The 12745-nt window shown below is 49.2% G+C and overlaps 1 protein-coding gene across 3 annotated transcripts in view; it reads right to left on the reverse strand.

Annotated features, from left to right (window-relative positions):
- The window catches only part of HLCS (holocarboxylase synthetase), a 215374-nt gene that overhangs the window by 193531 nt on the left and 9098 nt on the right, over positions 1 to 12745 (reverse strand). Inside the window, exon 1 of one of the 3 annotated variants that reach the window (XM_025293760.3) lies at positions 316 to 578. The exons of the other annotated variants lie outside the window; for them this stretch is intronic. Coding sequence (XP_025149545.3) covers positions 316 to 510 — 195 coding nt within the window. The 5' untranslated portion in view covers positions 511 to 578. Of the gene's footprint in view, positions 1 to 315; positions 579 to 12745 lie in introns of those variants that run through there. 3 annotated transcript variants of the gene reach the window in all.

Genomic DNA, 12745 nt, shown 5'->3' on the forward strand with positions numbered 1-12745 from the left:
GGGGTACACGCCGCTTCGGCACCGCCAAGACCCAGGCGTCCAGACCCTCGCGCGGGCACCGCGTGGACAGGTGATCCGATCGGTTTCTGGCCCGATATTCCGGGCTCCCGAAGGTATCGCATGCAGGGCAGGCCCCACGGCCTCTCGCGGCCTCCAGGCAAGCGGAGGGGGCCCGCTGGCCGCACACACCAGGGCCGATGGCGGGGTCCGGGCTGGGGGGCGCTCCCGGCTCCCTGCCAGCCCCGCGGCCGCGTGCCTCCGACCGAGCCTGCCCCCGGCCCCTCACCACCGGCCGCGCACCCAGCGCCCGCCCACCTGGCTCTCGCCGACACAGAAGACCCGGCCGCCACGGCTCAGGCACACGCGGGAGCCCCGGGGCGGTGCGGCCGCGCTGCAGAAGGTGAAGGAGCAGCGCGAGGCGCGCAGCCGCTGCACCGTGGCGCGCACGAGCGCGGCCGGCCCGCGCCCCCAGCGCGCCCACAGGTACAGGTAGCACAGCGTGATGAGCATGGCCGGCCGGCCGGCGGCGGCGGAGCGCGGGCCCCGGACGCTCGCACTACCGGCCGGCCCTCCCGACCCCGCCCTCCCGGCCCGCCCCCACCGAGCGGCCCGCCCCCGCCGAGCGGCCCTCCGGCCCCGCCTCCGCCCCGTCCCGGCCCGACCCCGCCCTCCCATCGGCCTCCCCCGAGCGCCCGAGCGCCCGAGCCCGCCCTCCCATCGGCCCCCGACCCCGAGTGCCCGAGCTCCCGAGCGCCCGGCCCCGCCCTCTGGTCGGCCCCGCCTCCCACCCGAGAGAGCGCCCGACCCCTCCCGCCGGCCCCGCCCTCTTCCCTCAGCACCCGGCCCCGCCCTCTCGTTGGCCACGCCCTCCCCCGCCCGGCCACGCCCTCCCGCCGGCCCCGCTCTCCCGCCGACCGGAAGAGGCCGCGCCGCCGGAAGAGCCTGCGAGGTAGTTGGCGAGGGTGACGGAGGACGTGTTGATGGAGGGAGAAGGGCGGCTGGAACCAGAGGGAGGGAGGCCTGTGGGGAGGGCGGTTATGGAGAGAGAAGACAGGCAGTGCCAGGAGAGGTGAGCTGGAAGGGACCGGGGGGAGGCCACTCTGAGGGGAGGCTGGGGGGCAACGTAAAGGAGGAAGAAGAAGGCAGACGGCGCGGTAGGCTGGGGACCAAGGGGAAGCCCAGTGGCTGCCTGGCCGGGTTAAGCCGGAGTCCAGCCGTCCACCCTTGAGGGTTCGGACGCAGATTGAGGAAGGGGCTGATTAACCAGCGCCATACAAAAATAGGGAAGCCCTGCGTACTGCATCCACGGGGTCGCGAAAGAGTCCGACACGACTTAGCGACTGAACATTATCAGGGCCCAAAGTGGGTTGATACACACCAGCCATCCAGTCCAAGTGGGAAAAGACGAGACTTTTTATTAGATTATACGACGACTTCATCTCACACACTAGCAAAGTAATGCTCAAAATTCTCCAAGACAGGCTTCTACAGGAACTTCCAGGTGTTCAAGCTGGGTTTAGAAAAGGCAGAGGAATCAGAGATCAAATTGCCAACATCCGTTGGATCATCAAAAAAGCAAGAGAGTGCCAGAAAAACACCTGCTTTATTGACTATGCCAAAGCCTTTGACTGTACGGATCACAACAAACTGTGGAAAATTCTTCAAGAGATGGGAATACCAGACCACCTTACCCGCCTCCTGAGAAATCTGTATGCAGGTCAAGAAGCAACAGTTAGAACTGGACATGGAACAAAAGACTAGTTCAAAATTGGGAAAGGAGTATGAAATGCTGGACTGGATGAAGCACAAGCTGGAATCAAGATTGCTGAAAGAAATATCAATAACCTCAGATACGCAGATGACACCAGAACTAAAGAGCCTTTTGATGAAAGAGGAGAGTGAAAAAGCTGACTTAAAACTCACATTCAAAAAACTAAGATCATGGCATCTGGTCCCATCACTTCATGGCATATAGATGGGGAAACGATGGAAACAGTGACAGACTATTTTCTTGGACTCCAAAATCACTGCAGATGGTGACTGCAGCCATGAAATTAAAAGACACTTGCTCCTTGGAAGAAAAGCTATGATCAACCTGCTGCTGCTACTGCTAAGTCGCTTCAGTCGTGTCCGACTCTATGCGACCCCATAGACGGCAGCCCACCAGGCTCCCCCGTCCCTGGGATTCTCCAGGCAAGAACACTGGAGTGGGTTGCCATTTCCTTCTCCAGTGCATGAAAGTGAAAAGTGAAAGTGAAGTCACTCAGTTTTGTCCTGTCCAACTCTTCGAGACCCCATGGACTGCAGCCTACCAGGCTCCTCCGCCCATGGGACTTTCCAGGCAAGAGTAGACAGCACATTTAAAAGCAGAGACATCATTACTTTGCCAGCAAAGGTCCATCTAGTCAAAGCTATGGTTTGACCAGTCATCCTCTATGGATGTGAGAGTTGGACTATAAAGAAAGCTGAGGGCCGAAGAATTGGTGCTTTTGAACTGTGGTCACCTGATGTGAAGAACTGACTCACTGGGGAGACCCTGATGCTGGAAAAGATTGAGGGCAGGAGGAGAAGGGGACAGTAGAGGATGACATGGTTGGATGGTATCACCGACTTGATGGACATGAGTTTAAGCAAGCTCTGGGAGTTGGTGATGGACAGAGAAGCCTGGCATGCTGCAGTCCACGGGATCGCAGAGTGGGACACGGCTGAGCAACTGAACTGAACTACACCTTCAAGCAAAAGGAATTTTAAGATAAAAGACATAAATTCACACAATGCAATAATAATATGTATTTCTGGACTCTTAAAGACAGGAAACAAGTGGAAGACAGAAGAGCACTACAAGGTGGCCTGCTGTTCTTGAATGTGTGGGTCACCAGCCTAACTATGAGCATCCTATGACCAAGAGAGAAAGGGAAGCAGGATTCAATGTTCCTGTCCCCTCAGAGAATCATGGTGGCCCCTAAACCTGACAGGTTTCTCCCCTGGAACCTCATCTTTTTTTAAAGGCAGTATGTAAAGAACAGCATCCTCAGCTCAAGTAGAGCAGGGGTTTTCTCTGCGTTACTTCCTGCCCCCACCTTTGCTGTAAATGGAGGGCAGATTGCAGGGAGGCCACTCCCAAGTCTGTCTTAATCCAGGGGCTTATTTTTAACATACCTGAACATTCATCTGCTTTAAAATAGCAGCATAGGGACTTACTGGTGATCCAGTGGCTAAGACTCTGCACTTCCAATGCAGAGGGCCCAGGTTCGGTCCCTGGTCAGGGAACTGGATCCCTCATGCCGCCACTAAGACCCAACAAAGTCAAAGAAATAAATTTTTAAAAACAGCAGTATAGGGATTTCCCTGGTGGTACAGTGGATAAGAATTGGCCTGCCAATGCAGGGGCTTGGGTTAGACCCCTGGTCCAGTAAGATTCCACCTACCACCAGGGCAACTAAGCCCAGTAGGGAGCCACCATCTACTGAAGCCTGTGTGCCTAGAGCCTGTGCCCAGCAACCAGAGAAGCCACCACAATGAGAAGACTTTGCGTTGCAATGACAAGTAGCCCCCACTTGCTGCAACTGAAGAAAGCCTGTGCACAGCAACAAAGACCCAGTGCAGACAAAATTAATTAACTCAATTAGAATCATTTAACCAAGTGACTAACCCTAATGCTTTATTAGAAGAGCTCGTCAAATAGCCTTCTTGGAGTTTGCTAAATTATGGCTCAGCTAGAAATGCCGAGGTCATCTCATCTACCTGACGGTCACAAGTAGCCCGAGTTTTTTCAAGTTCCTCAAGAACTTTGTGCCCTCTGCTTCCCACGGACACCATAACTCCATCTGGCCAGATGAGAACTTCAGAGGTTTGCGCTTAGATGCTTCAGGATGTCAGGGTCTCAGAAAACATCTTAAGAGGGACTTCGCTGGTGGTCCAGTGGTTAAGAATCCACCTTCCAATGCAAGGGACAAGAGTTCCATCCCTGGTTGGGGAACTAAGATCCCACGTGCTGCAGGCCAGCCGAGCCCTTGTGTTGCAACTAGAGAAGCCTGCATGTCCCAACAAAGACCCAGTGCAGCCAAAAAAAAAAATTTTTTTTTTAAAGCAATGTGGTAAAATATGAGGATCAGCCAGTTCTGGGTTACAAAGCATGGGGACCATAGGGGACAGGATGAACTGAGAAGAGGGTAAGGTCCCTCTGAACCACTGAATTGAGGACCAGTGATACCATTCACACCCAGGAAGGAACTCAGTAAGGGAGGTAGAGAAGAGGAATAAGAGAAGTCACACAGTAAGCCTCATTTATGATCCCGTGGAAAATGATGGAAAAGGCTCAGAAAGGAGCTTAGCTCATCATCCCCAGACAGCAAAGGGGAAGGATGCAAACTAAGACATCAGGGATCATACTGGGTATACGTGATTCATGTTGTGTAGCCCCTCACTACTCAAAATGCGGTCCTTGGCTGTATCAGGATCACAGGGGCCTTGCTGTAAATGCAGAATCCTAAGCCCCACCCCAGAACCACTGAATCAGCATCTGCACTTGAAGAAAATCCCCAGGTGATTCACAGAGTTCAAGCAGCAGTGCTGAAGTCACCTCTGTCATTCCCTGCATCTGGGTTGTCTTAGACAAAACTGTTATTTAAATCTTGCTAATTAGCAAATGCCCAGGCCCAAACCAACCACCACCACTACCCTTGCTCAAAAGTTAATTTTGTACCGTATGATCCAGCAGTCCCACTCCTAGGAGAGTATAATTCAAAGATACATGCACCCCATTATTCACCAAAGCACTATTTACAATAGCCAAGACTTGGAAGCAAACTGAATGTCCACGAGAGATGAATGGATAAAGATATGGTACAAATATACAATGGAATAGTATTCAGCCATTAAATGCCTTTTGTAACAACATAGATAGACCTAGACATTATCATACTAAGTGAAGTAAGTGAAAGACAAATATCCTAAGATACCATTTATACAAAAAAAGATATAAAGTTACTTACAAAGCAGAAACAGACATGCAGTTAGAAACAAAAATTTTTGTTAATTTGAGTCCCAGTATTTGAAAAGGTTTATTCCAAATAGGAAAAATTCATATTAAATGCCTTTTGAATTTCCCTAAATGATTTCTTATTATACAGTGAAGCTGAGAAATTTATTACATTAATGGCATTTTATTTTGGTAAAAGTGAAAGTGAAGTTGCTCAGTCACGTCCAACTCTTTGCGACCCCATGGACTGTGGCCTACCAGGTTCCACTGTCCATGGGATTTTCCAGGTAAGAATACTGGAGTGGGTTGCCATTTCCTTCTCCAGGAGATTTTCCCGACCCAGGGATTGAACCCGGGTCTCCCACATTGTAGGCAGATGCTTTACTGTCTTGAGCCATCAGGGAAGTCCTGTTTTTTGGGGGTTTTTTTTGTAAACTTTGGTTGTTTTTCTACTGTTATTACTGCTTCTAAAGTTTTATATTTATCAAAAGGACTCTACACCAGAGTTGTCTATAATTAAAAATATAGATGACAGTGAAGACAAGATGTGAACTGTGACCCAAGAATTAAAAGACGTTTTCACATAAAACCTTAAGAAGTTTTCACATAAACCTATGAAGATGACACATGTAATGCGTCATTATATCTTAATTATATAATAGCTACCTGTGGCACAGTGGTAAAGAATCCACCAGCAATGCAGGAGCCATGGGTTTGATCCCTGGGTTAGGAAGATTCTCTAGAGAAGGAAATAGCAACCCACTCCAGTATTCTTGCCTGAGAAATCCCATGGACAGAGGAGCCTGGCGGGCTACAGGCCATGGGGTGGCAAGGAGTCAAAGTCAGACACTAAACAACAACAAATACCAAGATAACAGCTAACTACCTGATCTTTCTGCAGTAAAAATAAACCGTGACTACTATAGGTCAAGATAACACTGACTAGGAGAATCAACTGAATTTATTCACTATAAATCTTGCAACAGTATGAAACATATATAAAATTGCCAAGAAAATGTTACTGTATTTTTAAAGAAAAAATCAGTTTTAAGATAAGACAGTGGCTCAGTCGTGTCCGACTCTATGAGACTTCATGGACTATACAGTCCATGGACTTCTCCAGGCCAGAATCCTGGAGTGAGTAGCCTTTCCCTTCTCCAGGGGATCTTCCCGACCCAGGAATCAAACCAGGGTCTTACCTGAATTGCAGGGAGATTCTTTACCAACTGAGCTATCAATACAAATTGAAGCCGGAATTCAGCAGAGTGTCACTAAAGATTATCGAGCAAAGAGACACTCTCCAAAGAGAATGGGAAAGAAGACAAGGTTGCTTCCAAAGTCAAAACAATGAGATAGAAAACAATAGAATAACACATTCAAAATATTGAGGGAACTAGCTCAACCTAAAACTGTTGACTTCCCCAAATGATCACTCAAGTAGAGCACCAAAAAAAAAAAGATGTTTTCTGAAATGTGACCTCAGACTTCAGCTGACCACATACAGTCTCACTAGAGGATGTACTTTAGGAGGAAGATGGATGGATGGATGGATGGATGGATGGATGGATGGATGGAGATGTGGCATACGAGAATCAAGAGTGAAGAACAATAAAGTTTTCAGAATAAAGAATATTTTTGTGACCTCAGATAGGGAAGGACTAGTCGATCAAGATACCAAAACCAGAAGTTAAAGAAAAAAAGATTGATACATCAAAATTAAAAACGTCTATTAAGACACTATGGCTTTCCAGGTGGCTCCTGCCAAGCAAGAGTGAAAGTGAAAGTCGCTCAGTCATGTCCAACTCTTTGGGATCCCATGGACTATACAGTCCATGGAATTCTCCAGGCCAGAATCCTGGAGTGGGTAGCCTTTCTCTTCTCCAGGGGATCTTCCCAACCCAGGGATCGAACCCAGGTCTCCCGCATTGCAGGCGGATTCTTTACCATCTGAGCCACAAGGGGAGCCAAGCAAGAGACTTAGGTTCAGTCTCTGGGTCAGGAAGATACCCTGGAGGAGGAAATGGCAACCCACCCCAGGATTCTTGCCTGGGAAATCCCATGGACAGAGAAGCCTGGCGGGCTACAGTCCATGGGTCACAAAGAGTCTAGGGGGACACAACTGAGCTTGCATGCACATTAAGACACTATGAGAAAGACAAGTTCTAGAATGAAAAAGGTATTTGCAAAACACAAATAATATTCACTCCCTAGCCTCTAATAAAGAATTTCAGGGACTTCCCTGGCAGTCCAGTGGTTATGACTCAGCCCTTCCACTGCAGGGGGCTCAGGTTCAATCGCTGGTGGGAGAACTAGAATCCCTCATGCTGCCTGGTGTGGCCAAAAAAGGGGGTGGTGGGGAGGTGTGCTAAAGAATAAGCTCTTCAAAAAAGCCATTTGGCAAATAAAAGGTGCTCAGGACTCTCCTGGTGGTCGAGTAGCTAAAACTGTGGTCTCAGTGCAAGGGGCCCAGATTCAATCCCTGGTCAAGAAACCAGATCTGACCTGCTATGACTAAGAGTTCATGTGCCGCAACCAAAGAACCCGCCTGCCATCATGAAGAGTGAAGATCCCGCATGCCGCAACAAGGACCAGCGCAGCCAAATAAATAAAAATAAATATGTAAAAAATAAATTTAAGAGGGAATGGTGGCAGACAGTGCAGGGCGTGCCACTTTGAGCCCCAAGGACAGCCATTTGCACCCAGATCAGATAAGCTAGGACTGCAGAGTTCAAGCACACCCACAGAGCTGCCGCAGGATGGCATCAAGATCTCCAGGGCAAACAGCTGGCTCTGGAAACACCAAGCCTACTCCCATAGACAAAGGGGGCTTCTGACAGTGTCTGGACGGCAGCAGAACCCCACTAATTCATTACTGTTTCAAGCAACAGTAATGAAAATCTAAAGTTAAAAACTAGAGTCTAAATGCAATGTGGTAAGTAAAGAAGTGCTGTGTGATATCCTGAACTGGATCTGAAACAGCAAAAGAACTGTAGTAGAAAAACTGGTCTATAGTTAATAGTATTGTGCTAATGTTAATGTGTGCGTTTTGATAAATCCATGGTTGTATAAGATATTAACACTGGAGGAAGCTGAGCAAATGAACTCTGTACTATTTTTGCAACCTTGTGGTAAGTCCAGAAGTATTTCAGAATAAGTTATGAAAATCAAAGGATGACTGTCCACTGAATTTCACTGGCATTTTTTCCCCCTTTGCCTAACTGGCCATGTCATCTTAAGGACATCATTTCATCTCTCTGGACGCTGGTTTTTCAACTGTTTAAAAAAAGCAGAAGGGAGACAACCAGATCATCTCTAACTTCCCCTTCAAGCTCTAAAATTGTCAAAAAAATCCTAATACATTTACACCGTGATTCAATTTGCAAGGATTTGCCTAGCAGTGACCTCATTTACCTCCATATCCCTGGGGTTTAGCACTGTGACGGCACATTAGATGCTCCACAAACGTTTCCTGACACTAAACTGGCTCCTAACTTCTGTTTGTAAAGTGAAGTAAGACTGTTACCTCTTTCGCCCATTTGGCCACTAGAGAGCGGAGTACTCACAAAATTTTCTCCATAGAAAGCAAACTTGTCTTCATCCAGCAGAGGGGAATGGTCCTTTATATCCCAGGTGCATAATAAAAGTTTTCCTGGTTGGGGAGGAACCAACACAGACTCTTCATCTGTGAAGAGTCACCTGCCCATCAGACAGGACCAGGACCGGCAGCTGGGCTGGTCAGTACCATAAGTTTCCAGAACTGACAATGCCACGCTCCTTCAGAAAGCCCTTAGCAGCCTCAAAAGTCTAAACCGCCTCAGTGGATCAGAGACTACACCACAAAGAGATGAGCTGCCCCTCCCTCCAAGCACCAAGTTTGTCTTCTGAGCAATTCTGTCCCGTTTTCTGAAAAATCTCACTTTTAGAGGACGAGTTATTGGGGTCAAACGAATGAATGGGGAAACGAACTAAAACCATTACACTTTAAATGAGAAAAGGAATTCCCTGGTGGTCCAATAGTTAGGGCTCTTGGATTTCACTGCCAGGATTCGGGTTCAATCAGGGAACTAAGATCCTGCAAGCCACACAGCCAGGCCAAAAAAAAAAAATTTTTAATGAAATGAGAAAGATCATTGGCAGCGCATCTCCCCACCCAGCCCAGGGCCCATCCAGGGCATATCTGAGCAACGAGAAAGGGCCAAGAAAGAACCAAGGGACAGGCAGACGGGCATCAAGGGACAACTGGAAGAGCAAAGGGACTGAAGGGTCAGAAGCCGAAAGGACCCTAAGCCAGAGAGCTCTGGGAGTGTGCGTGGCATCCAGCAAAACACAGGTGAAGATGACTTAAAAGGCAGACTCATGTATACATACCTACTGAAGTGGATAAACAAGGTCTTACTGTATAGCAGAGAACTATATTCAGTATCCTATGATAAACCATAATGGAAAAGAATATTAAAAAAAAAAAAAAGGACTTCCCGGGTAGGCTAGTGCTTAAGATTTCACCTTCCAGGGCAGGGGGTTCAGGTTCAATCCCTGGCTGGGGAGCTAAGATCCACATGCCTCGAGGCCAAAAAAATCAAAACAAAAGCAATATTGTACCAAATTCAATAAAGACTTTAAAATGGTCCACATCAAAAAATGTTATTAAAAAAGAGAATCTCCAAGTGTATAGAATCAAAAATCACAAAACCAAGACATATCTTGGTTATGCATATCCAGTTATGCATATCACTGCATATCACGCAGCACTGCAATTATATGAAAATTCAAGAGTCATACTTGTACCAATCCTAAGTTTCATGGATCTTCCCCCAAAACAAACAAAGCAGACTCAGCCTGAAATGGCAGACACTGCAGTAACACCCAGGACAGTCAGGTCCTCTCCTTGTGGCTGAAAGTGCCACAAAAAGGGGCCCATGAATCACATCATAATTTTCTCTTTTCTCTCAGCCAACCTGAACATTTTCCCCTGGGAACTGCAACTTAGTGATTAGAGAAAGCAAACCCTGCTTAAAAGGGAGGGGGTAAAAGTCATATACCTGTTACAAAGCATTGCTACTGGAAATTTCATGAGTCTGAAAGGAAAGTTCCATGGAAAGAGTGGATGGGGAAGCCAGGAGCTGTCATACAGCCCCTCACATCCCCAGCCTGGACTTTGCTTCCCGGTTTTCACTGAATTTGGTTCCCATAGAGGTACCACTATCCAGGCTCCTCAAAGGCAAGGCTGCAATGTCTCCTTGTTAATCTCCCTTGCTTTGCAGTCAACCTTGGATTTTTAAAAGGCCTCCATGCAAACCCTGCTTCTTCATCCCCAGAGCTTTAAGTCTATAAGAAAATAACAGTAAATCTGGTGGGGGAAAAAAAGAGAAATTCAGAGTCTAGAAAAGCAAGAAGCCATCTCAGGAACCACAGGGCCCTGAAGAGAGAAAAGAGCCATCTCCTGGAGAAGCCAAGGGCGGCAAATGCCGCCGAATTGGAACTTGGGACGCAGCGCGCAAGGAGCAAGACTGCAGGCTGGAAGGCAGCCTGCACCCAGCCACCCATCAGGCATCTTGAAAACAGCAAAAGCCGGAGAGCAGGCCGTGATGGAACGACTGGTTTCTATAAATAAGTCTCTCTAGGTGGAGATCAAACAGCAAGATCAAAAGTAGGAAATCTGAGCCCTTGCTTGCCAACCCACGCCGGGCGCCCCAGCCCTTTACCTGGTTAAGAGAGAGCCTCCAGTAACAGGTGCCTGTGGGCCGAGCCCCGGGACCCCGCGGCCAGTGCACCCGATTGTGGGGGGGTGGGGAGGAGGGGGCGGCGGGGGCGGGCAGAGGCTTCCCCCCAAGGACAGAGCAGGTGGCTGCAGGGGCGTGGGAAGCAGGCCGTGGGAAAGGCCGGGTGGAGATCCCCCTTGGTGGGGGCCCCGCTGCCCGGCACAACCCCAAATCCTGCCCACTGCTCCGGCCTCCACTGACCACATTGGCTGGGGCTTCTGGACGCTCCGGAGCACCGTTCCCGCTGCCCTCCGTGCCCCCTTTCCGCGTCGATCACCGCCTGGCCCGCCCCAGCATCCTCCTACCTGAAACCCTGAAATATTAGCTCAGGCCTTCAATGTTACTGGGCTTCCCTGGTGGCTCCGCTGGTAAAGAATCCGCCTGCAATGCAGGAGACCTGGATTCGATCCCTGGATTGGGAAGATCCCCTGGAGAAGGGCAAGGCTACCCACTCCAGGATTCTGGCCTGCAGAGTTCCGTGGACAGTCCACGGAATTGCAGAGTCCGACACAACTGAGCGACTTTCACTTTCAATGTCACTATGTCACCTCCGGGGGTGGCACAGGCCGCCTTCCAGCTGCCCTGCAACTCTGCTTGCCCACATTGCCCTTGCGGGTCCAGGGTGTCTGCCTCCCCTGGAGACGTGTGGAAGCCCTGGGGACAGGGACCCGGATCTGTGTTCCCAGCTCACAGTGAAGGTGGCCGAAGCTTTTGCCGAATGAAGGAGAGGAGAGGAGCCGCATAGGGATCCCCTCGGTAGGATGTTGGCTGAAGGAGGTGGACAGCAGGGAACTGAACTTGTTTACTCAGTGGATTGCTTTTCCTCCCTGGCATTACTCCTCCTTTCAGTACAACTGAGAGCTGGATGTATTAACTAAGTCTTCCTTTACTAAGAGCAATAGGAGATTTCCATTGCTACCCTAGGGTATGGTCCCTGCATGGTAGGTCTCTTCAGTAGTGTCCAGCTCTTTCTGACCCCATGGACTGCTCCTCTGTCCATGGGATTCTCCAGGCAAGAATATTGGAGTGGGTTGCCATTTCCTTCTCCAGGGGATCTTCCAGACCTAGGGATCGAACCCTCCTCTCTTACAGTTCCTGCATTGGCAGGTGGATTCTTTACATCACCTGGGAAGCCCACCCTAGGGATGAAGGAGTCTTAATTCTGCCATCTGAACCCTTCTGAACCCTTCCAACACAGCATTTTCAAACAAGGACTGGAGGTTTCCTCCTCTTTGGGGAAATAGGGAATTCATTATTGGGGGGTATGGGGGGAAATGGACTGACACCTGGGATCAATTAGATACCCACAAAGGGGAAAGCAGTTGTCTCTGACCTCCAGGGAAGTGCTTAGGGATGGTCCAAGGAATAAACTCCAGGTCAGAGAAAACCTCAAGCTGAGATCTCCATCACACCCGATACATTTTGACAGCTACAAAATAGTCCATGTTTGAGTATCCATGATCTGTTTAGCCATTCCTCTGGTTTTTTTGTTTGTTTGTTTGTTTTTGGTCAGGCCAATCGAGGGGCTTGGGATCTTAGCTCCCTACCAGTGACTGAAACAGGGCCTAGGCAGTGAAAGCGCTGAGTCCTAACCACTGGACTGCCAGGGAGCTCCCAGGGACTACTGTAGAATGTGCACACTTAAGTCGCTTCCTGTACAAAAGTTTTCTCCACATCCTCACTAGTACTTACTAATACTTGTTTTTTATGATAGCCTTTCTGACAGGTGAGAGGTGATATATCACCACGGGTCACTGTTTGTTTGTTTAGTGAGTGAAACCGCTCAGTGTGTCCGACTCTTTGCGATCCCGTGGACTGTAGCCCACCGGGCTCCACTGTCCATGGGATTCTCCAGGCAAGAATACTGGAGTGGGTTGCCATTTCCTTCTCCAGGGGATCTTCCCGACCCAGGGATCAAACAGGTCTCCTGCATGTTTACCATCTGAGCCACCAGGGAATTGTTTGTTTAGGGGTTGTTGTTTCTTTTTTTTTTTTTTGCCTTACC

This window comes from Bubalus bubalis, chromosome 1 (genome assembly GCF_019923935.1).
Source record: "Bubalus bubalis isolate 160015118507 breed Murrah chromosome 1, NDDB_SH_1, whole genome shotgun sequence".
NCBI lineage: Eukaryota > Metazoa > Chordata > Mammalia > Artiodactyla > Bovidae > Bubalus > Bubalus bubalis.